Source organism: Sciurus carolinensis, chromosome 5 (genome assembly GCF_902686445.1).
Source record: "Sciurus carolinensis chromosome 5, mSciCar1.2, whole genome shotgun sequence".
Lineage (NCBI taxonomy): Eukaryota > Metazoa > Chordata > Mammalia > Rodentia > Sciuridae > Sciurus > Sciurus carolinensis.
In genome coordinates, this window is record NC_062217.1 from 124,484,516 (window position 1) to 124,511,201 (window position 26,686).

At 37.8% G+C, this 26,686-nt stretch overlaps 2 protein-coding genes and 1 pseudogene across 4 annotated transcripts in view; all 3 read right to left on the reverse strand.

Moving 5' to 3' along the window:
• Cfap70 (cilia and flagella associated protein 70) overlaps positions 1-5,877 on the reverse strand; it is a 100,760-nt gene extending 94,883 nt beyond the window's left edge. Inside the window, exons 1-3 of the mRNA XM_047552512.1 lie at positions 5,754-5,877; positions 2,678-2,780; positions 1,054-1,240 (exon numbers count right to left, since the gene is read on the reverse strand). Of these exons, the coding sequence (XP_047408468.1) occupies positions 1,054-1,240; positions 2,678-2,740 (250 nt within the window). The 5' untranslated portion in view covers positions 2,741-2,780; positions 5,754-5,877. The remainder of the gene's footprint in view (positions 1-1,053; positions 1,241-2,677; positions 2,781-5,753) is intronic.
• Positions 5,878-14,624: 8,747 nt separating this feature from the next.
• On the reverse strand, positions 14,625-16,877 carry LOC124985188 (max-interacting protein 1-like; annotated as a pseudogene).
• A 301-nt stretch (positions 16,878-17,178) lies between these two features.
• The window catches only part of Anxa7 (annexin A7), a 33,797-nt gene continuing 24,289 nt past the window's right edge, over positions 17,179-26,686 (reverse strand). For all 3 annotated transcript variants that reach the window (XM_047554091.1, XM_047554090.1, XM_047554093.1), the window contains 6 exons: positions 24,281-24,394; positions 23,903-24,073; positions 20,996-21,166; positions 20,844-20,919; positions 19,632-19,744; positions 17,179-17,613 (listed from right to left, as the gene is read on the reverse strand). In XM_047554091.1, the coding sequence (XP_047410047.1) occupies positions 17,491-17,613; positions 19,632-19,744; positions 20,844-20,919; positions 20,996-21,166; positions 23,903-24,073; positions 24,281-24,394 (768 nt within the window). In that variant the 3' untranslated portion in view covers positions 17,179-17,490. The remainder of the gene's footprint in view (positions 17,614-19,631; positions 19,745-20,843; positions 20,920-20,995; positions 21,167-23,902; positions 24,074-24,280; positions 24,395-26,686) is intronic.

The following is a 26,686-nucleotide window of genomic DNA, read 5'->3' on the forward strand; positions in this document are numbered from 1 at the left end:
GGCAATCAGGAAACTTCTACTATTTGGGGTAGCAGAGACTCACAGAACAAACAGGAGAGAAGAAGGTAGTTGTGAGAGAATGTGGGTCAAATGGATACCTCCATGGGTAACTGATTTCTTAGACTTCTCCTCTAGCAATTATGAATTTGGTGGTCTGGGGTGGGGCCCTGAAGACTTGATCCCAGAGCCCCAAGTGATTCTTATGGAAAGAAAGATTCGGGACCAGAATACTGAAAATCTAGAATACTAGATACATTTCCAGTTCCCAACTAAAATTTGGGGATCTTGGAATCTGGGTTTCAGAAGGCATCCCAGAGATGTGTTATTTAAAAATTACAAAATGAAAGATAAAGAGTACAGATTAAAACAGGACAATAACAAAAAAGTTTTAGACTAGCATACAGATACAACATATTACAACAGGGACCATACTGTACATGCTGAAATCATAATGGAAAGGATGTAAACACCATCCATCCCTCTATTTCATTCCTTCAACAAATACTTTTTGAGCCCCTGTAATGTCCTAGATATTTCTAGGCACTAGAAAGTCTAAAAATAATAAGAGTTCAATCTTGATTTCAAAGGCACTCCTCTAGCAAGAAAGGCAAATGAATATTGGCTACACTATATGGTAAGTATACACAAGAACAGATATAGGTGCCTGATAAAATACAGGATTCCCAGTTAAATTTAAAATTTCAAATAAACAATGAATAATTTTTAAGTATAAGTATGTCCCATATTTTGGTTTTTTTTTTTTTCATTTTTTCTAAATCTGGCAACCTTTAATATAAAAATACAAAGAAGAAGGAATCCCAACTCTGTGTAGAGAATAAAGGCTGCAAAATTCAGCCACATGTCAAAGGTTTTTAATTAAAACTGATAAAATTAGTGGGTCGCGGTGACTGCTGCCACAATCAGACAGGACTGAGTATACTTTGTTATTCTTACAGTAAGGGGATAAGGCATATTCAACTGTCATCTACTAGGTGCCTCAGAATCTCCTCATACAGTACTCATAACTAAATTTTTAGAATCACAAGGACTTACAGAATACAGGATTGTGAGCGATGTCATTCAAAGTGATTCCTCCTTCAGGATTGAACTCAAAACTGCTAGTGAAGTTGTATTTTGCAGTTCCCTCTGAAGAGACAGTAATTTTTGCAGAGTCTCCCAAAGTCACCTGATTGAATTCTGCACGAACAAAAGTAACTGGAGTATCTCCTTTGTAACCCCTCTGTTGGCAGAAACATCGCTTTACAATTAAACTCAAATAGAGATTTCCTACACATCTGACAACCCATTTTGACTTGGGATAAATAGCATGTTCTTTTCTTCTTTTTTTTCCCTATGAAGCTATATCACAAAAACAGGAAAGGTAGAAAATCATTAAATGAATTTATTTATAGCTAAATGCAACATTCCATTTAAATACCATTATGTTAAAGTTTTGAAAAATAACATTTATTGTGTTTTTTCTGACTTTAAAAGTATCCTGTAGGGGGTTGACAATGTGGCTTAGTGGTAGAGCACTTGCCTAGTGTGCAGAAGGCCTGGGCTCAATCCCCAACACCGGCAAAAAAAGGCATGTTATGAAACATTTGAAAAAATGAGAAAATCACACAGAAAAATGAATTACCTGTGATCTTACTCTAACATGTAAGCATTACTAATAAGTTAGTATATTTTCGTATTTTTCAGTGAACACACATTTTTATATACACATTTTAAAACAAGTGGTGTTCACTAATTATATCCTCTTTTGGAATAAGCTTTTTTTTTTTTTTCTTTTAACTGGTTTTTTTTTTTTTTTCTTTTAAGTTATCGATGGACCTTTATTTACTTATATGTGGTGCTGAGAATCGAACCCAGTGCCTCACACATGCCAGGCAAGTGCTCTACCACTGAGCCACAACCCGAGCCCTGGAACAAGCTTTTTAAAGTTCATAATCCTGAATATTTTTCATTATTCTCTTTTCTTACAATATTTTTTAGTTGTACTTGGACACAATACCTCTATTTATTTCTATGTGGTGCTGAGGATCAAACCCAGTGGCCCACACATGCAAGGCAAGCACTCCACCCTTGAGCTACAGCCCCAGCTCCTCATTATTCTCTTAATTTTGTTTTCAGTAGTAGGGTTGAACCCATGGTCCCACAAATGCTAGGCAAATGCTCTACTACTGATCTATATCCCAAGCTTGTTTGTAAAATCTTATGTTGAGACAGGTCTCACTAAATCACTCAGGCTGGCCTCCAACTTGCAATTCTCCCACCTCAAATCTCCCAAGTGGCTGGAATTATAGGTGTGAGCCACCAGGCTCAGCCTATTCTCCTAATTTTAAATAGTTACTGTAGTTTTATTATTTAAATTCTTCAAATGAAATTAATCACAAAGGAAACTCAGAACTCAGATCCTTCTCAAAAGAAAGGGGAAAAAATCATATACGAACTGCAATCTACAAAAACTAAAACTACTTCTTGTTTCAACTCTGATAAATTTAGTACTCAAACTGTCAGGTATTTTAGACTCATAGTAATACGACTTGCTGATTACAGATTAACAATAAGAAACGCTGAGGATGAAATAGCTATGCAAAGACAGGGCAAAATTCCATTCCTTCCCTGGTGCTCCCCAACTAGGTACTTCGCAGATTTCCAAAAGTAACTTTACCAAATCATATCCATCTGTCACAGTGATCTGCACCAGTCTGCCTCCTGATGGCACCTGTTCCATAGCAGTAATTGGGCAAAGTTCTTCAGGTCTTCTTTGGTTTCTGTCAAGAAAAAAAAAGAAACTCTCTCCTGGTTACATCATAACCTGTAACCTACGAATATGCCATGGTCCAGCATTGTTTTTTCCCCTTCCCAACTTTCAAAGCTGGATAGGAAAGTGCTTCAGAGAAGCTGGCCACAAGCATAATTTCACTGGCTGGTGCTCAAAAGATTCTTTATACATGCAACTAATCTATAAAGTGCAAATTATCACAAAACAGAGAGTAGGAACACTTTCCATTTCCCATTCCCCGTATTCTTCACAATGTTCTTTGGTAATTCTTTTTTCAATCTGCAAAGCCACCTCAAAGATTATTTCTTTTTTACAAAAATATACTTTGAGAGCAAGAAATATACTTTGTCATAAAGTGACAAGCCATTGGAAAAGATCCTGACATGTCTCTAGTCAGATATATTTTCTAATTATTTTATAATACTAAAGACACGGTTTCAAAAGCAGCATATATTCGTTTTTTTAAGGTCATGTTTTCTAATGCAATTCAAAGAGGACCTTATTTATGCAATTCAAACATTTACTAAGGACATACTATGCCGAGTTCATCTAGGGCTGGTGGTAAAAACAATATATGACCCCTCGCGGCCTTCATATGCTACAATTATTCTGTCTCTTCCTAGTTATTCCCTCATTTTTCCAGTTGCCTAAAGTTTCCAATCATTTATTCAACCTCATGTCTCTGGGCTCTTTCAGGGCCTAAGCAGTATTGACAATTTCCTTATTAAGTACACATTTAAAATGCCATTTCGTATTAGTCCCTTTCTTTCCTTTATAATAGTACCATATGAATTAGGACTTAATTTCCCTTCTGCTAGACTGTAACAAAAGTCTCTTAACTAGTGTCTCTGACTCCAGTTTTTTTAATTCTAATCCATCCCACTTCTGTCAATGAGCAAACATTCAATGAGCAAACATTTGCTACAGTAGGCACAGTATAGGGGCTGGGGAGATAGTTCAGTTGGTAGAGTGCTTGCCTTGTATCCATTCTTCCAAGAGACTGTTAAAGTGTCATTTTAGAGAAGGAGAAATTAAGCTTCAGACAAGTTTGTTATCTTAGTAGCCCATCATACTGTGAGAAAGTGCTGAAGCTGGGCCCTAGCTGGAACTGAAAGTATACCTGTGAGTGTTCATGCCAGGAAAATCTCCTTGTAGGAGGTGACCTGAAACTCAAAGAACAGACAAAAATGAAGGCTGTTCCAGACAGAAATAAAATACTGTAAAAGGTTCAGAGGCTAAGGAAAAGAAAAAAAAGTCAAGTAGCTCGGTATGCTTGCACCACAGTATAATACAGAGAAAATGAGATCAAGAAGATAAGCAGAGCTGGGTTCCATGGACCTCACCTGTAATCCCAGCAGCTGGGGAGGCTGAGGCAGGAGGAGCAAGTGTTCAAAGCCAGCCTCAGCAAAATCGAGGTGCTAAGCAACTCAGCGAAACCCTGTCTCTAAATAAAATACAAAACAGGGCTTTGGATGTGGCTCACTGGTTGAGTATCCCTGAGTTCAATCCCCAGTACCCGACCCCAAAAAAGAAAAAAGCAGATTAAATACCATATTAAAATACAGATTTAGTCATATCACTTGTATCTTCTCATCTACCAAATAAACTGTAACATTATATTCAAGGTCCTCTAGGCTTCATCAGTGCCAAAGTCCCCTCACCTAGTCTATGCTCTGGCCTGGTATTTTTCAAATATTGCTGACACTTAGTCACTTTGTACCTTTGCCTTTTTTCTTCCTTCTGGAACTACCCCTCTCTTTTCCTTCATTCCATCTCCTTATTGTAAAAACGGCTCAGATGCCTCCCACTCTATCATATCCCAGTCAGAGGCATTTGCCTTCCCTTTGAACTCTTTTTTAACACTTTATACATTTCTTGTGACATATATCACAAGCTGTCTTATGAGGACTGGGGCCTCACACATGCTAGGCAAGCCCTAGCAATGAGTTACAATCTCCACCCCAGGACTGGAGATTTAAAAGAGCTTTCCTACTTAATAACTACATGACCCTGGGCAAATGCCTAGCTTCTCTGAGTCTTAGAGACTCTTGTGTAAAATGGGTAACTTTCGATTTGTTTTACACTTACTGTGAATATTCCATAAAACAGTAAACCTGGTTAAGCTATGAAGCACTGCACGAATGGCATTGTTAATATGGCCAGTTTTTTTTTTTTTTAAAGCTCAGTTACACCCTTGAAGACAGGTAACCTTAGTTATATTCAGAACCCCTGAATGCCTGGCAACATGCCTCCTTTGCAAGGTATCTTTAGCGACATATCTGAATAATGAATGCAAGAAATCGGACTAATTACAAGTTGGGGTCAGGTGAAGTGGGCAGAGGCTCTCGGTGTCCCCAACAAGTCACACATTTTTTGTCATCTGATCAGAAGCTGGAAGGCAAGGGTTGAATTACAAACAAATTAGACGAGGGAAGCGATGTGACTGGGTCTGGTCTGCCGGGTGTGGTGGCGCACGCCTGTAATCCTTAGCGAGTCGGGAGACACAGACAGAAGGACCACGAGTTCAAAGCCAGCCTCAGCAGAGGCAAGGAGCTAAGCATCTCAGGGAGACCCTGTCTCTAAATAAAATACAAAATAGGGCTTTAGATGTGGCTCTGTGGTCGAATGCCCCTGAGTTCAATCCCTGGTACCACCACCCCAAAAATTAAAACCGACCAAAAAAAAAAAAAAAAAACAGCTGGGTCTGGTCTGGCAACCCGCGCAGTGTGCGCTAAGGTGAATCTCCAGTAAACTGAAACGGGATCTTGCACCGCCCCAGGGTGGGAGTGCTGGCGCTGACCCAAGAGCCCGTTCTTGTGGGGTCGCTGGAGTTTCGTCTGTACCGAATTTTAAACCTGATCTTAGCTGAAGGAGAAGCCTGGGGTGACCGGGTGTAGTGTGGCCGCACGGCCAGGTTGGGAGGCTGTGAAGAGAAGGTTTTCTGCAGAGGAATAATTCTTACCTGTCGCAGCTTCAGATAAGTTTTTCACAACTATAGCAACCAAGTAACTGTCGCGAGAACTCATTTTCTGCAACCGCCACATGCTTATTCCAAGACTCGCGATAAATTTTCGGACCAGAAAGCAGGGAGCGGGTGGTTAGATGAGTTTCTACGTCTGCGCTCCGGAATCCCCTCCCCCAACTCTCACCCTAGCTAACCGGGTCCTCTGCAGACTCACCTTTGTTGAAGTTTGAGTTAAATACATGTTTCCGCTTTTCGATCTTGTTTTTTTGCCTTTCTTATTTCAGTATTCCTGCATAAATAGGTGAAGAAAAACGAAAAGCAAAAGTCTTTTAAACGCATTTGGAGGAGGACGTGGTGGCGGACCCCTGTAAACCCAGCCACTTGGGAGGCTGAGGCATTCAAAGCCAGCCTCAGCAATTTAGCAAGGCCCTAAGCAACTAAGAGCTGAAGATGTAGTTCAGTGATTAAGTGTCCCTGGTTTCAATCCCTGCTACCAAAAAAAAAAAAGTTTGGAATGTATCGTTTTAGCCAGGATCAGTGGCATGCACCAATAGCCCCAGCTACTGCAGAGACTGAAGAAGAATCTCTTGAGACCAGTTGAAGGCTGGCCTTCATAAACCCTGCGCAACATAAACTCTGAGACAAACAAAAACAGATTACTTGAATCTTCCTCTGTGGAAAATTCTGATAAGACAATATTTTAAAAGCCTGACTTGATTTTTGTAAGTGATGCTGCTTCTGGGCGCTTGGTATTTGTACAATAGACAGACGAAGTATATGATGCTAATGCAAGTTTTTGTTTTTTTTTTAATTATTGTACACAAATGGGATACATGTTGTTTCTCTAATTGTACATGGTGTAAAGGCATACCATTTGTGTAATCATAAATTTACATAGGGTAATGTTTGATTCATTCTGTTATTTTTTCCCTTCCCCCCACCCCTGCAAGTTTTTAATACATTTGAAATTCAACATTAAAGAGTTGGAATAGCGAAATATGGTAGTAATAACTAAAGTGTTCATCAGTGGAGGAGTGGATCGATAAACTGGTATATTCACAAAATGGCATCTTAGAAGAACTAGTTACACGAAACATGGGTGAATCTTAACAATATATATACAACTTTAAAATATTGGAATGTTAAGAACCAACTTGAAGAGACTCCTGTTGGCCAAATTATGAGCAATTTGAGCATCAAAATAAACAATGACAATAATGGACCCATTGAACAAAATAGGAATATGCAAATCCTCAATTACATAAATAATGGAAAGAAAGGAAAACACAGTAGAATGTCAACCCAGGAATGTAGAGGGAATGATAAAGAACATTCGGCAATCACTATTGAGGAGGACGATACAGCAGGAGTCTTCAATGAATACTAAGGCTGATGTGTGGAAGTTTGACAAGGAATAGGATATTGGCACAATCTTGGAGTGCTTCCCCATGAAATACTAAGCAGTTATAGAGGGAGAAATAGTGAATCAAAGTAGCCAGTAATATCAGGAGATGGAGGTTTTATCATCAGTGTTGGGAGGAGTCAACATCTGTGCCTCCTGGTAAGATGCAGAGAAAAGCGATGCATCTTTTTATTGGTATTCCTTTTATTAGAGGGACCCAGGTGGTAAGTCATCCCAGAGAATATAAGACCCATTCTCCCCCACATCCTTCTGGAACTGAGGATAGAGGTAGACAAAGGTTCTACCACTGAGCTACATCCTCAGCTCAAGGTCTAAATCTGCCAGACATGAAAGATGAGAAACTGCTCCAGATGAAAATTCTGATGAAACATGACAGCCAAAAGCAACATGTATTCTTGTATAGCCTTCTGGACCAAAAAGGAAAAGGACATTGTTAAGACCATGGACCAAATGTGGAGAGACTCCATAGGCTGGATGGTAGCCCTGTAGCACTATTAATTTCCTCAAGTGGATGATTGTTTGATGTTATGTAGGAGAATTTCCCTGTTTGGGGGAATATACACAGTGAAGTGTTCAGGAGTGATGAGATATGTTTTTGGATTGCTTTCTTGGCCTTCAGAAGATCCATTAAAAGATTATTAACAAGAGATACATTCACACACATGCATGCAAGCACAACCACAGTGAGTAATAGAGTAAATGTAAAACTATTATTTGGGAATCTGGGTGAAAGGGACAGAGTTCCTTGCACAATTTTTAAATGTTGTGCCCTTGAAATTTCAAAACAAACCATTAAAATGCTCACACACACATCTCTCTCCATGGGAGCTCCTTGCTTAGGGTACTGATTTAGCAGAATCATACTTTCTTATTTATTCAAATAAAACACAAAAGCTGTAATACTGTGGGGTTATAGGTAATAAAAGTTCTTAAAACTTTGGGCTGGGAATGTAGCTCAATGGTACAGCACTGTGTTTAGTCCCTGGGTTTGATCCCTAGGAATATACACACAAATAATAAACATAAAACCATAGCACTTTTGAGTAAGGCTTTCTCTGGATCTTTCCCCCAGTAGGACTTTGGGTGAATTTGCAGTGAGATAGCCATCCCACTTGGGCATGACAATAAGCTAGAATTAGGACCAAGTACATGATGAAGAATTCTTATGGAAATCACTATGAAGCAGTTCCAGTGGAGATGGGCTTACAGAGAAGTGAAGAGCTGGTGTGACTGTTGTGCAGAGAAGTTTCTCAGTGAGGGAGCAGGTGGCTGGGGGCCTGGCATGCTTGCTCTGCAGGCAGCTGCTCACCTTCTTGCTGGAAATGTACATGCCTTCTGCCACTGCTTTTTCCTCTTTCACTGCCTTTAGAGGTGATACCGTCCTGCCCTGCAAGTTTTTAGGCATCTGCTACCCGGAAAAAATGACTTTTATTCATGTGAACCACCTTCTGAGAATCCTCTCCCAGTCTGGAGCTCATCTTTGCAGTTTGAGGCTGTTTAGGCCCCAAATTGTGTTCCAGATGTCACTAGGCATAGTACTGCAGTAAGGAGCATCGGAATCTAGACCTCCATAGTGACAAGACTAATGGGGTCTTCAACATTCAAATTTACAGTTATTTCCAGTACTACTTAGCAGTGACCACTGTGTATTCGTATCTTTTTTCCCTGTGTATTAATTTCTGATAGCCATTATCAGGAAGAGCAAGTACTTTTGGTAGTGGTGGTATTAGGGATTTAACCTAGTACTGAGTTATATGCCCAGCCCTTTTTATTTTGAGACAGTGACTCACTAAATTGCCCAGACTGGCCTGGAACTTGTAAGCCTTCTGCCTCAGGTTCCTGCGTCACTGAGATTACAGGTGTGTGCCACTGAACCAGGCCATATATGGTCAACTTATTCTTTGCAAGACTGCCAAGACAATTCACTGAGAGAAAGAATAGTGTTTTCAACAAATGGAACTGGGAAAACGATATCAAGTATTGTAAAGAATGAAGTTGATGTCATGATGTGCCTGACCCAGTGTCCAGGTGGGAACTTGAGCTTCCATTTTAGCGCTTATCATGTAGACTGTGGTTGGTGGGGAAAACTTGGTCTCCTCAATGGAAACATGTGCTATAAAAGTGGAATATTGCCAAGTATGCTGGTGCACACTGAAATTCCAACAACTCCAGAGACTGAGGCAGGAGGATAGCAAGTTCAAGGTCAGCCTCAGCAATTTAGTGAGACCCTAAACAACTTAAGGAGATCTGTGTCAAAATAAAAAATAAAAAGGACTGGAGATGTGGCTCAATGGTTAAGCACCACTGGGTTCAATCTCTGGAACCTAAATAAAGTGGGAGAAAAAAAAATGAATGAAGTTGGACCCCTGTTTTATGTTATACACAAAAATTAATTTGCAAGTAGGCCAAAGACATAAATGTAAGTAATAAAACTATGGATCTTGATTTTGCCTTGTATTGCAACTGTATATAGGTCTATCTTCTCATGAACAACCTTGTATCTCATACAACCTTGCATTCATCATTCATCTTAGTACTTATAGACACACACACACAGGCCTGGTAGCATGGGCCTCTAATCTCAGTTACTTGGGAGGCTAGAACAGGAGCATTTCAAGTTGGAGGCCAGCTAGGTAACACAGGGAGACCCCCATCATAAAAAAAAAAAAAAAAAAAGTTGTTGAAAAATAATTTATATTCACTATTCTTTCCCTTGATTTTCAGTGTAATTGCTTGCCAAAGCTATATTATCTGCTTTTGTACCAGGTAGTTCAGTGTTAGAATAAAACAAATAGGGTTCTTATGCTCAGCAGAGTTTATAATCTAACATTTACAATTTATGTATACTAATTTTTGTTTAGAATTCCCACTAGATTACAAACTCTTTCCTTTGCCTTTTCTCTTTTCTACCTACTGTAATGCTCAATATAATAAATAATTGCTTAGTATCAGGGTTAAACCACTGAATTTTTAAAATAGTTTTTTAGATGTTGATAGACCTCTATTTTATTCATTTATTTATATGTGATGCTGAAAATCGAACCCAGTGCCTCACACATGCTAGGCAAGTGCTCTACCACCGAGCCACAACCCCAGTACCAAACTATTGGGTTTTTAAGTCATTCTGCTGTCCCACTCAGTTCCTAGCTCCTCCCAAGGGCTAGAATGCCGTTCTCCCACGGAGATACTTTAATATTTATTTACTTGTGCATTGAGCATGTAAGGTACGTTAAACCTTTCTTGGAACATGACTAAATTGCAACTAATTTTAAAGTCTTTCATAAACAACTTTTTAAAATATCGAGGGCCAGTAAAGATCATTATAGTTATACTAGACATAAAAGTAGGTGATATATTAGACCATTAGATCATAACCTTACATCATACACAAAAGTAAACACAAAATAGAGATTTAAAGGTGAGACCTATAAAACCCTAGCACCAAAAATAAAGGTAAGACCTAAAACTCTTAAAACATATAAAGAATATGCTTCTTGGGCAATGATTGTTTAGATAAGATACCAAAAGCACAGGCAACAAAAATAAACAAGTGGAACTACACACATCAAACCAAAAAGCCTCTGAACAGCAATCAATCAACAAAAGACGTATTAGGATAAATTATTTGTAAATCATATCTGATAAGGGATTAATATCCTTACTATACTAAGAACTCATACAACAGCAAAAACCCTATTAAAAATAGACAAAGCGACTGGGGTTGTAGCTCAGTGGCAGAGCACTTGCCTGGCATGTGTGAGGCACTGGTTTGATTCTCAGCACCACACATAAATAAAATAATGGTCCATTGACAACTAAAAAAAATTTTTTTTAAATGGGCAAAGGAGCACACATCTGTAATCCCAGCAGCTGGGGATGCTGAGACAGGAGGATGTCTAATTCAAAGTCAGCCTCAGCAAATGCAAGGTGCTAAGCAACTCAGTGAGATCCTGTCTCTAAATAAAATACAAAATAGGGCTGGGGTTGTGGCTCAGTGTTTGAGTGCCCCTGAGTTCAATCTCCAGTACCCACCCACCCCGCAAAAATGGGCAAAGGACCTCAATAGACATTTTTCCAAGATGCCATACCAATGGCTTACAGGCATGTGAAGAATTTCTCAGCATCAGTAATCATTAGGGAAATGTAAATCAGAACCATTAGAGAGACCTCATACCACATAAATTGGCTATTATCAAAAAGACCGTAAGTGTTGGCATGGATATGGAGAAAAATGAAACCCTTTTATACTGTTGCTGAAAATGTAAAATGATACAGCTATGATGGAAAATAGTATGGAGGTTCCTCAAAATATTAAACCACTTACAATCCAGCAATACCACTTTTGTATATAGTTGAAGGGAACCAAGAATAAGTATCTTGAAGAAATAATCCATATTGCCACGTTCACTGCAGCATTACTCACAATAGCCAAGATATAGAAACAACCTGTGTCAATCATTGGACAAATGGATAAAGAAATTGTGGTCTATGTACACAGTGGAACATTATTCAAAAAAGGAAATCTGCCATTTGCAACAAGAACTATGAACTGTGTGACAGGTATACCAAGTAAAATAAACCAAAGACAAATATTGCATATTATTTATGTAGGAAATCTAAAATAGAACTTAGAGAAACAGTAGCTGGTGGTTGCAAGGGTTGGGGGCAGGGAAAATATGTACATATTGGTCTAAGGGTACAAACTTTCAGTTACAAGTTTAGAGATTTAATGTTCAGCATGGTAACTGCAGTTAATGTTTTGCACACTTGAAATTTTTTAAGGTTGATCTTAAGTATTCTCACTACACATACAAAAAATTGGCTAAATATAGCAGTTGATAGACATACTAGTTTGAACCCGATTGTGGGAATCACTCACAAAACATGTCAAAACATCATAATGTATACCTTAAACACAATTTTTTTATTCATCAATAAAAAAATATGAACTAAGAACTCAGGCAGTAAGTTTCTAAGTAAAACATGCCAATAAAAAATACCTCACCCATGGGCTGGGGAGATAGCTCAGCTGGTAGAGTGCTTGCCTCACAAGCACAAGGCCCTGAGTTCGATCCCCAGTACTGCAAAAAAAAAAAAAAAAAAAAAAACCAAAAAAAAAAAAAACAACCAAAAAAAACCCCTCACCCAAGCATGGTGGCATATGCCTCTAATCTCAGCAACTAGGGAGGCTGAGGCAGGGTTGAGAATTCAAAGCCAGCCTCAGCAACTTACTGAGGCCCTAAGCAACTCAGCAAGACCCCGTCTCTATCAAAATATTTTAAAAAGGGCTGGGGATGTGCCTCAGTGGTTGTGTCCCTGGGCTCAATACCTGGTAGAAAAACAACAAAAACCTCAATTTAAAAAACTGGAAAAAGTAGGCTGTGTATTTTAAACAACATTTGACTCCATTTAAAAAAGTTGCTATAGGTAGGACTGGTTTGTGGAAAGGTGTTTCTGATTACAGAACAACAATTTATGCAAAATAAGATACAAATTACCATTCTAGGTCAAAAGAGATGAATTAAAAAAAAAAAAGAAATTTATAATTTTCATTGTTTTTGAAAAACCATGGGACCAAAATGATTATCTAGTCATTTCTCTTAAAATTAAAGCTGTCTTTTGGGAATGTTTTACTAATCACTTCATGGAAGTAGTTTCCCATTAAATTTATAAATTAGTAAAACCGGAATTTCAAAGGTTTTTACAAATGCTAATTTAAAGTAAGATGATATGGTTTGGTAGTTAAACCAAAATGATGGGTGATACCTAAAATGAAATTTCAGAAAGATAACAAAAAAAATAATTATGAGAGGAAAGGTCATAAAGCAGTTATTAGTAGACTTTACTACCCAAAAAGGCAACCAATACACCTTCCACCCCCATTATAGATTGGAATAGCTAGAAAAGTGCTAAGAAACAGGCTTAGGGTAAAAAAGATTAGAAAATAGTGATTTATATAAATTAAAAATGATTTTGTACTTTGATTACTGAACATAAAAAGTGATCTTTTTCCTTTTTCTATTACTATTTTTGCTTGTTCTATTTAGTTATACCTGACAGCAGAATGCATTTTGATTCATTGTACACAATTTTCATTTCTCTGGTTGTACAGTCACACCATTCATGTAATCTCACATGTACCTAGGGTAATGTTTGTCTCATTCCACTATCTTTCCTTCCCCCTGCCCTATCCCCATCCCTCATTTCCCTCTACACAATCCAAATTTCCTCCATTCTTCCTTTACCTGTACTCCATTATGTATCAGCATCCACTTATCAGAGAAAACATTTGGCCTTTGGTTTTTTGGGTTTGGCTAATCTCACTTAGCATGATATTCTCCAACTCCATCCATTTACCTGCAAATGCCATTTTATTCTTCTAAAAAGTGATCCTTGCTTTTCTTCCACATCCTGTGGAATCCCATAGGGATTCCACAGAAACAATCAGATGTCCTGTCCAATAAAAGGTTAGGGTTCATGATACTGGGGATCTGAAGAGGAGGCGGTAACCCTCATTCGCTCCTACCCAGCTCCTCACAGCCTTGGAAGCAAAACACATTTACCGTCTTGCACTGCAGTCCCATCAGTTTACAATACTAGGTTTGAGCAGCTCACCACTTTCAGTGCTGCATGGTGTGCATTAGGGAACTCCTACCACCTCACAGCAGGGAAATAATTTATAATAATCAGCCTTAGGATGGAAATGAATCTCAACACCAGCAAAATGTCTATAATCTCCAGATTTACCAATTTGAAGATTGTAGAAATCTCAGCAAAATCTCATTTCCTCAGATTTCAGGTAAATTGTTCTTATTTGGTGAACACCAAATGGCTTTTAGTGGGATCCTGTCTCAAAATAAAAAGAGCTGAGGTTGTAGCTCAGAAGCAGAATGTTCCTGGGTTCAATCCCCAGGACCTGCGACCAACACACAAATCTATTTTTAAACGTAAATATAATACAAACCTAGCTAAAGCTAAGTCTTTTTTTCCCCTCCAATTTATGCTGAAAAGACTAAGATGTTAGAAAATAAGGAATAAATAAAACAAGCACAGTGGTACATGCCCACATCCCCAAATACTTGAGAGGCCAAGGACTCTTGAATAACAAGTTCAAAGAAAGTTGGACTTGGCAACTTAACAAAACCATTTCAAAATAAAATTTTTAAAAAGGGACAGGAATGTAGAACACTTGCTGAGCATGCACAAGGCAGAGGGAGGGAGGGAAATAACCAGTTATCACTAGCTGCGAGTTGTTGTGGGTAGTCATTATTTATATTCCCGTATCACAGTCATGTTCTGAAGTCAAGTCAGACCAGCATTACTTTTATTTATTTTTGCACTGCTAAATATGGTTGTCTTTATTTTTTTTTTTTCTTGCCCAGCCCTAACTAAACATAAAATAAAACTACAGGACTGAAATTAGCAACCCATTAAAATCAGCAGTAAGTTATGAAAATCATTAAGTTTTTTCAAGTAATTAAGGGTAAATTATTTAAAGTATACAAAGTCCAAACAGCTGGTGGTAAGATCTCCAGGAAGGCTTCCCAGGATAAGAGAAGACCAAAGGAAAACCTTTGAGTTTGAAAGACACATGACATCAAAGTGCAGGCTAGAAATTTCTCCTTGAAGAAAGTAACATTTCTGAAAACATTTATAAGAGCAACAATAGCATCTGCACTGTGGGATTGGAAGAAGACGGCTTGTAGAAAATGGAAGCAAATCTTTAAAATGAGACAAGTGCTGAACTTAACAATGTTAACTACAATAGTGTGTCTATAAGGATATCAGATGTTAAAAGCTGAAAAAGGTAATGATTCTAAAAGAAAACAAAAACAGCATTTTGTTCTAGCTCAGACCTCATTCATTTTGTGTACTATAGCAAGGTGTGAGGTGTTTTATCATTAGCAAGTGCCGCATCAAAATAGATGATTTTTCCATGTATTTTTACACTATAAAAGATATCTATGTTTACTTATGGGTAAGTTTTAAAGAGATGTCATTTTGGTTTTTCAACACCTAAAGTTATATAAATGCTGTGGCTCAGACCTTGGCCTGCTAATCTGAGTGCACAACTCTTTTAACCTATGCAGTCTCAGGTACATGGAGCTTTTTCCTTCTGGTTCCCCAATCCATACTCAGACGCTTTGTGTGATTGTGATAGAGGCCGTCAGGCATGGGCTGCCCCTCTGCAGCCCCTAGGCCGTGGGCTGGTGAGATGGTGGTTGGGTGCCCTAGGGCTAACAGTGCAGGATAAGATTAGCTTGTTTAACATGGAATCCAACAGAAAGCTGAGCTGTGTGATGATCCCTTTGAAAAGGCTTCATGGGAGTCTCTCCTTTTGTAAAATATGAAATAAGTTTGGGTTTGTTTCATTTTTGTTTTAAAGAATTGATCAGAGTTGGGGTTGTAGGTCAGTGGCACAGCGCTTGCCTAGCACGTGCGAGGCACTGGGTTAGATTCTCATCACCACATATAAAGGTTCATTGTTAACTAAAAAATATTGAAAAAAAAAAAAATTGATCATCCACAGGCTTCATGATAAGCTGTCCCAGGCTGAGTTTTAATAGCTCCCTAGCTATTCAAGATTAATGACTGATTATCTTTTCTTTACTGTAGGTTTGATTTTGTTCCTAGGGCCATAAAGCTCAGGAAGGGTTCATAACCCCATCTTTAAAATGTGTCCTCAGTGTAGTATGAGCAAATTAGACAAAGAGGATGGAATCTCCAATGCCCTATTTGGAAATCAACTAAATCAAATTAAGATAATTTCACACAAGTTTTCCATTGCCATTACAAATTATGATTTTTCCAGTATGAATATTCTGAATATATTTGTTCTGCTGGGGAGGCTCTACCCCACTTTTTGCTAAGTATTTGCTTAAATACAGGTCTTTTGACCCTTTTGTTCAAGTAGAGTTTTGTTTAAATAGGAGACTGAATCATGAACCCAATTTAGGAGATTGCACTGAATTGGCCCAGTGAATATTTTGCCCTGCAGTGTCATGCTGGGTTCTAGGAAGTGAACAAAAGTTTGACACTGGCACTGGAGTAATTCTCACCATTCTCAATACTCTGCAGACTGCTGTGGTCATCAGTGTCACCGATGCTGGTGGTATGTATATTGTCTATTCACCATGGGAGAACTCTGCACTTTCAACATCCACTTCAGTCTCCTCTCGCTCTGAATCAGAGAGATCTGAAGAAATAGTTGATCCAATGTCCATTCATATTCGTTCCACCTCTTGATGACCCTGCAGCTGGTTCCAGTCGCTGCTTTAAAAATCTCTGTTATTGTTCTGAGTTCTCAAGCTGGTGCTGGCTTTTCCTTTCAGCTTCTTCAAGTTTCCTGATGTGTGCTTTGGCTTTACTGAGCAAACCAAGTGTTGTGCGCCTGGTGCAGTCTGGTCCTAGTGGAATCTGAACTTTTTAAGCATTCTAAACACAGGCGCAGATGAGCTCATCGGTTCCTTTCCAGTTCATAGTGTGTAGATCTGTCCTCAGTGCTGGAGGCGCTGCTCCCGCTGCTGCATTTCTGTGCCCAGCTCTGTGGGTTCGGCATGGAAGGGAATGATGTGGCGTAGCCATGTTCCCACTCTCACTTTGGGTACTCCAAGCGTTGATCTTGCACCTGCTCCATGGGCACCGCAGGTGGCGACCCGGCTTCTTTGCACTCAGGTCTCTGGTGGAGAGGAAGCGTCGCAGGAGGCTACAGCCCCATGCCACCGCACCAGCGGCAGTTAGGTGAGCTCTCCGCAACCCCGCCCCCTCCGCCTCCGCCTCCACCAAGCCCCCCACGCCCCAGCATTACTTTTATAAAATACTATTCTCTCTCTCTCTCTCTCTCTCTCTCTCTCTTTTTTTAACCTAGATTGAGGTGATGATGTTTGTTGTTGCAGAATTGGGGATTGAACCCAGTTCTCACATACCCGCCAAGTGCTCTAACACTGATCCCCAATTCAGTGAGAAACCTTTTAAAAAATGTACTCATTTTTACACAAATATTGCTGTGATTTTTATTCAATTTGAAATCCTGATTAGAATAAAAGCAGTGAGAATGAAGCTTTACAAACATTGCAAAATTACTACATCATCGTGATATGGCTTTACTTTATACACAGAAGAAAAAATAACATTAGAATTAAGGCAACAACAACATGTGCGAAGGGAGCACATTACCCTGACAGTCCTTGGTAAAAAGCTGTTTTGGTTAATTGGTAGCTGAGACTGCTGCATGCGGGTCAGTCATTGTTCTAAAGGATAAGCTATGAATAGCTTCTTTCCTTTTTAAAAAAAAAAAAAAAAAAATCCCTTCTACTGACCCACAATGGCCAGAAGCAGCTTTCGGTAATCTCCACTTGTATCACTTGCAATCATTGTGCCCAGGGTCTTCTGATACATCTGAGTGAACATCTGTTTTATTTGTACAAGGTCAATCTGCATAAAAAATCAGAGGTTAGAAAAAAAAATCTGTCAAAAGAAAACTGGTATTTACTATAATGCTTAATAATCATAAGATCTTAATAACCAATATGTGGGGAAGGGGGAAACACCTAGTGACTGACATTTTCTAGCTGACATTCATACCAAGGTTAGCAGTACCCAGTGAAAGTCTGATTCACTGTTCTGTAAAATACTGGGTAAGGGTGATATTCATGTCAAATATTATTCCAAATATATTAGTCATTTAAAGAAAAGGGTGGCTATGATAGAATAAGCCATTTGATAATAGTATGACTCCTATCACAAACAAAGAATGTAGTAAGTGTTGAAGAGGATGTTAAGAAATGGAAACAGTAATGATACAACTGCTATGGAAAACAATATGGTGATTCCCCAAAATAAAAAAAGCCACAGAATTATATCATTCAGTAACTCCATTTCTTGGTAAATAAGAAAAAAGTGAAAGTAGGAACCTGAACAGATTCTACATCCATCTTCATAGCAATAGTATTCACAGTTGTTAAAAAGGCAGAAGCTATCCAACTGTGCAAAGACAGAAAAGGTGGTATATAGATACAATGGAATATTAAAAAGGGAAAAATTTCTGAATCATGAAGACACTAAGCTAAGTGAAAAAGAGTCAGTCACAATAGGTCAAATACTATTATTACACTCATACTAGCACAGTTAGACATAGGGACAGAAAGTTGCATGGTGATTTCTGGTGGTTGAGAGAGAAGAGGTTAGGAAGTTACTATTTAATGAGAAAAACAGAAAAAAGCATAATATTAACTTTCCATGCTGTGAGTGGCACCTATAATACTGAAACATGAAATTTTCAGTTTCACAAGAGGAAAAAAGTTCTAAGGTGGATGGTCAAAATGGTTACACAACAATGTGAATATATTTAATGCCACTGAATTGTATACTTAAAAATGGTAAATTTTGTGTTATGTGTATTTCATCACAACTTTAAAAAAGTTCCTGGTTAGAGAACTTAAGCATACACACACAAAATATTTTTTTAAATATCATATACTGGTTGGTTTTGTAAAAAATGATCTAGCTTCCCTAGTATTATTTAGTAGTGCATATTTTCTTACAATTAAAAAATTTCAGGGCTGAGGCTATAGCTCAGTGGTAGAGTATTCACCTAACATGAGGCAAATACTCATGTTAGGTTGTTGGTTCAATCCCCAACAAGGCCCCCCAAAATAATAATAATAATAATAATAAAACATATATATACACACACAAATACATACATACATATAAACACATTTATATATGCACATACATATATATAAAGTAAAAAATTCTTGAAGCTATATTTGGGTAAAGAAAATGGTGATCCCTTATAATGAAGAAGGGACACTATATTTCAATCAACTTTCATACCCAATATGATTAATCTACATTAGTTTTTCATGTAATTTTGTACATAAGCAAAATGAAAAAAAACAAGCTATGGGCTAGGACTGTAGATTAGTGATAGAGCACCTGCCTACCATATGTAAGGTCCTGGGTTTGACTCCAGCTCAGCAAAATAAAGTGAATAAATGAATAAACAAACAAACAAATAAACAAAAGCAAGCAAACAAGCCAGACACGGTGGCACATGCCTATAGTCCCAGTTACTCAGGGGGCTGAGGTAGAAAGATCGTTTGAGCCCTGGAATTTGGGGGCCAGCCTGAACGACACGGCTTAACTCCCGTTTCTTACAAAAATTAAATTAAAAATAAATATCTTCTAACTTGCCATGAAATTAGTACAGACCTGCTCGAATACGAACATTTCTTGGTGGTGTTTTTATTCAGGGATTTGTTCACTATTGTAGGCCTCTCTCACAACATGAGGAAAGTGAATACTAAGACAAAAGCAGTGATAAAGAGGGCTCTTTCTTATAATATTCCTGAAGGGTTCATAACCAACTAAGGAACTTTTAAAGAAGCTAACATTCAAAATCAAGTAAGGCCAAAAAGACAAAAAGAGAAAGTGCTGCTTTGCCTCACCTCACTTCGAGAGACCACTATCCTGACCAGGGTGGAGTCATCTGTGCCGGCACCTTTCATAGAATAGTACAGCCGTTCAGCGAAGAAGGCAGGACGGTTCAGGGCACACTGCACTGTAAGTCAGAGATGCTTCAGCCTAAAATCATGACTTGAAAACCATTTACCCCTCCAGCTTCATTTTTATCACTTCTAGCCTGGCTTTATCTTCCACATAATCATCTTAGAAATCTCAGAGGAGTTGGAGATGTAAACCCCCCTTAGTTTTTCTCAGTATCTTTCTTTCTAGCTGCATCATAGAAGCTACCTTCATTTCCAGAAGATTCTCTAATGAAACATTTTTTCCTCTATAAACGCATTGATTTAGATTCATTATATTTTCTCCCTTACAATGGGAAAATCTGTAAGAAGCGTGCCCCAGTAATATCTTAAAATAATAACAAAATTCTGTAAGTCAAGGACATCGTTTGGGGGCTGGGGAGATAGCTCAGTTGGTAGAGTGCTTGCCTCACAAGCATAAGGCCCTGAGTTCAATCCTCAGCACCGCAAAAAAAAAAAAAAAAAAAAAAAAAGGACATCGTTTGGCTGAATATAAGATAAGATTTGAGCAGAGTTCAAAATGATGCTCAGAAATCTGACATTTCTCTAGAAATTCACTTTGCAGAGTTTCCTCCTACAGATAGATGGTAGGGGTGTACTAACTGTACATTTACCACTTTTGCTACAATTAGGATAGTAATATTTGTAAGACACTCCATTGCTAATACTAATGTGTTACTCTCCTTAATCCTGTAGTATCCATGAGAACAAAATTTCAATTTCATTAGACATCGGGGCGTTTAGATCACCAGAAGCTGGTTGTTTAATTTCAAAAGGAAAAAGGGTCTCATTGGGCTGAGTAATTAAAAAGTGTATTTGAGGGTTCAAAAATGTTTGGTGGTACCAGTAGTTCCTTAAGGCTTTCACATTTACCTTAAAGAAGTGCTATAATCTACTGGATCTTCTTGAACAGTTCTTAGGAAAAGATATTATAGATAAAGTTGAATAATCTCAAAACAACCATTCACAGGAAATTATAAATAAAAACATATAATTAATTCAGTTTCTGCCTAAGCTGATGCCAGTGAAACTGTATTATCATCACTTAACGGGAACAACTATTCAAATCCCTATTCATTTAAAAACAAAACCAAGCAAAGCACAAAAATATCTTACAGATGGTCTTCAAACCACTTTCAACATATCCGGAAAACTCGCGGCCCACACTGCTTAACAAATCTCGATTAGACATCTGTCAACAAAAATTATAGGGTTAAATATTTTCACATCTTAAAAAGACACCAAATATTCAGAAGAAAAGCTCATACCCTGGAATAAGCCTCCATGGTAGCTTTCAGCTGAGGAAAGCTTCTTGTGGCAAGGATCATGTTAAAGCAAGATTCATCTGTCCCTAATCTCCCCTCACCAGCCTGATAGAGACGCTGAGCATCATCTTGAGCCATTTGGTGGTTTACACTCTGATTCTCATCACGATTTCCCTGCAAAAAACAGAAGGCATAAATTGGAATAAAGAATAGTACTATTGAAAACATTTTTTTTTCATTCGTGTAACATTTGGATTTAGAGAGAAATTTATTAAAGATTAAGACATCATGTATATCTTTCATTTCCAAAGAAACTGCAGTAGTGCACCTAGTTCTGTGTTGAATTGTTTTAGATTTTATGGTAAATGATCATAGTGTAATGAGGTTATTTTAAAACAAGAGGTTTCAAGACAGGTACAGTGGCACATGCCTATAATCCCAGCAACTTGGAAGGCTGAGACAGGAGGATCACAAGTTCAAGGACAGCCTCAGCAACTTAACAAAACTTTGTCTCAAAATCAAAACTGTAGTTCAGTGTTAAAGTGCCTCTGGGTTCAATCCCTGATACAGGGGGAAAAAAAAAGGAATTTTAGGGTTCTGAGAGTCAAATTAAACAATAAAAAATTTAAACAAAAATATTTCTACTAGGAGAAACAAACTACCAAATAACACAATTATAACTCTCCTAAACTGGGATTTAAAAAACATCAATATGCACTGTATTAAATTCCACTTATGTTCATTCATGAAACTAAAGGTTCCTGCCCTCAAGGAATTTAAGTCTATGGAGGGAAGATATAATATTTATGTGCTGTGCTGTGCTGTGAATCAAACCCAGTGCCTCACACATGCTAGGCAAGTGCTACATACACCACTGGGCTACAACCCCAGCCCCACAAGTATAATCTTAATTCAAGGCTGCTCTTTAGAGGTTTGGTGACTTTAGAGGTTTGGAAAGATGCTCCCACAAGGTGAAGAGTGTTTTCTAAGTAGTACTTGGCACAAGGAATATGTAGAGGGATATTCTAAATGGGTAACTGAACATAGCACAGAAAAAGATGCTCAGGAAAATTTCCCTGATCACTGCCTTTGGACTCACACCCAAAATACAGTCCCCTTTTCTAGGAAGCTACTCCTCTACTCAAACCCTGGAAAGTATGTCTGGGCTTGAACCCTGCCTGCATAAAGAGAAACTCGGCACCTCATGTAAAATCTTAATATCACTTTTTTACCATTATCAGTTCCTGTTTTCTTCCTTGTTCTTTCTAAATGCTAAATTACTTCCCTGCTCTGTTACTCTGTTGTTCGAGAATTTAATTCCCCTCAACCCATCTGTTTGATTTTCTCATTTCCATATTTCTTAACTTTTGTACTTTCTCCAATTACCTCCTTGGGTTTCAAGAGTCCCTCTTCTACTTTTAGATCCCTCAAAACATGTGCACTAGTAGGACAGCCAATAACTCCTTACACTGAATCTGTATGCTAGTCTTTTGTATCATCTCTTTGTCAAACAAACCCTCAACCTTTCTGTATTTTTCTTTTTACAGACTGCATTTTGATTCATTGTACACAAATGGGGTACAACTTTTCATTTCTATGGTTGTACACACTGAAGAGTTCAGACCATTCGTGTAATCATATATGTACATGGGTAATGATATTTGTCTCATTCCATCATCTTTCTTTCCCCCGCTCCTTCCCCCTCATTTCCCTCTACACAATCCAAAGTTCCTCCATTCTTCCCTTGCCCTCCCCCACCCCCGTTATGTATCAGCATCTACTTATCAGAGAAAACATTCGGCCTTTGGTTTTTTTGGGCTTGGCTTATTTCATTTAGCATGATATTCTCCAACTCTATCCATTTACCTGCAAACACCATATTTTATTCTTCTTTATGGCTGAATAATATTCCATTGTGTATATATATCACAGTTTCTTTATCCATTCATCTACTGAAGGACATCTAGTTTGGTTCCACAAACTAGCTATTGTGAATTGAGCTGCTATACACATTGACGTGCCTGGTTACTGTAGTATGCTGATTTTAAGTCCTTTGGGTATAAACCGAGGAGTAGGATAACTGGGTCAAATGGTGGGTCCATTCTAAGTTTTCTGAGGAATCTTCATACTGCTTTCCAGAGTGGCTGCACCAATCTGCAACTCCACCAGCAATGTATGAGCACACCTTTTCCCCACATCCGTACCAATACCTATGATTGCTTGTATTCTTGAGAATAGCCATTCTAACTGAAGTAAGATCAATCTTAAGGTGTTTTTTTTCTGTTTTGTGGTACTAGAGATTGAACCCAGGGCCTTGTGCACGTGAGGCAAGCACTTTACCAACTGAGCTATATCCCCAGCCCTTTAAGGTGGTTCTGAATTGTATTTATCTAATTACTAGAAATGTTAAACACTTTTTCATTCCAAATACCTGTTTGGAGTATTCTGTCACTTCTGCAGCACATTTGAGAAATCGAATTAAGGAAGATGCTAATCATGGTATTAATATGAACTCTGAAACATTTTTCTGCATTTCTAGCTCTCCTTACATAGTTCTCACTCACTCTAGCATATCTGTGGCAGTCCTGCATATCTTCAGTTGGTCCAATATAACCGGCAGGACACTGCTAAACTTAAATGTATAGTTTTATCCCCATCCTAGTCACAGAGCCTAAAGCTGGGTTGTTTCCATGAAATCTTGTTAATTTCTAATTTCTTACAAAATCCAAATTTGCAGAAATAAATCCCAGTAGTAACTCAAAGAAACCTGTATACCAAATTTGTGCTGTTCCTCTGAAAGATGGCAATATTCCAAAGTGGCTAAATATTAAAATGAGTAAGAATGCTCATTAGAAATTGGCAGTAAAGTATGTTCTCTCTACTATACACAAACATTCATGCTATACTCACCTGGCACATGGATACAAGTAAACGTTCAAAATGTCCTGATGTATCTGACTTAATGTCCTTTTCAAGGTCTCGTCCAAATTCTGATTGATAACATCTGACAATTTCTCGGATTTCTTGATTTGTTCTTGTACACAAAATCTCAATCAATACACGTTCCTGAGTTCCTGCTCCCTACAAGAAATGAAGAAAAGGGTAAATTACATAAAAGAAAAGCAAAATCTTAATTTTTAATTACTAAAAGTAATTACATTTTACTGTTCCATGAAATACTTGTCTTCTAGAACTGAAAAACTATTTCAGATATGAAAATTCAGAACCACTGTAATTTGTGGGGTTTTACATAAGAAATAGAATAAAATGCAGTAAATGACAAAGTACCTGCATTGCATTCCGTAAACTCCAGGCATCATAATATGTAGGAGGCATGAACAGGGCAAGAATCAGTTCTTCCATATTTCCACTCAATTCTGACTTGAGATCTTTGATTAAATCCTGTTTAATTACAAATGTAAGATCAGCATACATATGGTCCAAATTTTATCACTTAAAGTTTTTAAGAAAAATATGAAAAAATGAAATGGAATTGCTTTAGAAAAACCTAAATTTCAAATCTGAAATTAGCAAATCTGATAGATATACTAAGAAATAATACATATGTTGGAAATGTGTTACATTGGAGCAGATAAGTATTATTCAATCTATGAACATTTGAGAAATTCTGCAGTTCAAAGATAAGAAATACAAGGAATAAATAAAAACTCAGATTAACAATATGATAAACAGATATTTACTTAGTACAAAAAACTGGTTCTATGAGGAAGTAGAAGTCATCATCATTTTGCTCTCACTTGGAAAGATAAACATCTAAAAAGAGAATACATGCCAACTCGTACTCTAGCACCAGACAAGGAGCACAGAAATAAACAGAAAAAGTTGAAACATGAAAGTTTTAAAGGACTAGAGAGCTCAGAAAAAGCTTTTCGTTCAGATTTTGCAGATACTTAAGACAATTAGCAGGCAAAGAAAAAAGGTATTTCAGGCAGAAAGATAGAACATAAACAAGGAAAAGAGGAGTGGTTCCCAGCATTAAAATCATCCATACAGCTTCTTTAAAAATTCATGTCCAGGGCTAACACTTAGAAATTCTTTGTGTTTTTAAGTTCTAAAATTCTTGATGGTGTTTAGTTACATTTGAGAATCACTAGGCAAGAATGAGCAAAGATTGCTCAATAGAATAATAAAGACAACTGATTTTGTTAGATAAGAAGGTTTCATAGCAAACTAAATCGTGGATTACTTTCTGGGAGGAGCCACTGGAAACTTTTATGCAAGAAGATAGTATTGATATAAATAGCAACAAAATGCAGGATGGACCATGGTAACAAATAGGCTATACATGACAACATTTAGGCTATTGAAATATGTAGTTAAGTAGTAATAAAGACCTGGACTTGAGCTGCGAGTGTAGCTCAGAGGTAAAGCACTTGTTTAGTGTAAGTTTGATCCCCAGCATCATGAAAAAGAGAGAGAGAGTGAGAGTGAGAGTGAGAGTGAGAGAGAGAGAGAGAGAGAGAGAGAGAGAGAGAGAGAAAGAAAAAGGGAGAAAGACAGGAAGAAAGAGACAGGAAGAAAGGCAGGCAGGCAAGCTTGGACTTAGGCAGTAGCAACGGAAATAAACAAAGTATACAAAAGACATTTTAAAAAGTCATTTTATAGAATAAAACTTAGTAAATAAAATTGTTAGGACAAGGCAGTCCTGGCATATAGAAGGTCCTGAATAAATATGCACTGGCTAATTGATAAATATGGAGTCAAAAATGACTCCACAGTATTCAAGAAGAATCATTTTACTAATAAGTCAAGAGACAAGACAGCCAGGATAAGGAAAATAGGTTGTAAGTTTAGTTTTAATTCTAACACAATATCTGAGAAAATTCAAGATAGCATAGCACTGACTAGATATGAACTGAAGAAATTCCTAACATGGAAAATCTAAGAAAAGTGAATCTGATATTGAACTTATTTAAAGAAGTCTGAAATTCCTAACATGGAAAATCTAAGAAAAGTGAATCTGATACTGAACTTATTTAAGGAAGTCTAAGGCTTGTGTTTGCACACTCAATCTTAAGAATAAAGATATGTATGTGGCTTAGTGGTAGAGTGTTTGCCTAGCATGCATGAGGTCCTGGGTTTGATCCCAAGCACCTGCCCTCCAAAAAAAAAAAAAAAAGTAACAGTAGTAGTGAATCTGGGTTGGGCAGAGGGAAAGGCAGAGTAGAATATGCAAGGCTTGATTGAGGAACCACTACCCCATTCTGAGAAAAGTAAACTGGATGCAGAAGATACTAGGAAATTTTGAGGACTCCTGTATATATAGGTTAGCAGTGTTGCTCAGTTTTTCTCATTAAATCTGAAGAAGGATGGCACTTGTTTGACTTGCTGGATTTAATCAATGATCATCCATTCAGCAAATATTAAGAAGTTACTTGCTATTGCACACTTGGAAGTGTAGGCACAGTGATGAACACAACATGGATTGTCCTAGGGAAGTTCCGCAGTTTTTTTTTTTTTTTTTTGTTGTTGTTTTAGTGGGGGGGTCCTATGAGATTGGTGATACAAAGTGATTGGTTTTACGAAGTGCTATGGGGCCAGATTGGAAGGAACAGTTAAATTCTGCCCAGAGCAATGACAGAAATACCAGAGTAGTAGATATTCAAACCCAGTCTTGAAGTTGTTGGTCATGCAGAAAAAAAAGGTGTAATAGGCTAGGAACATAGCATGGTA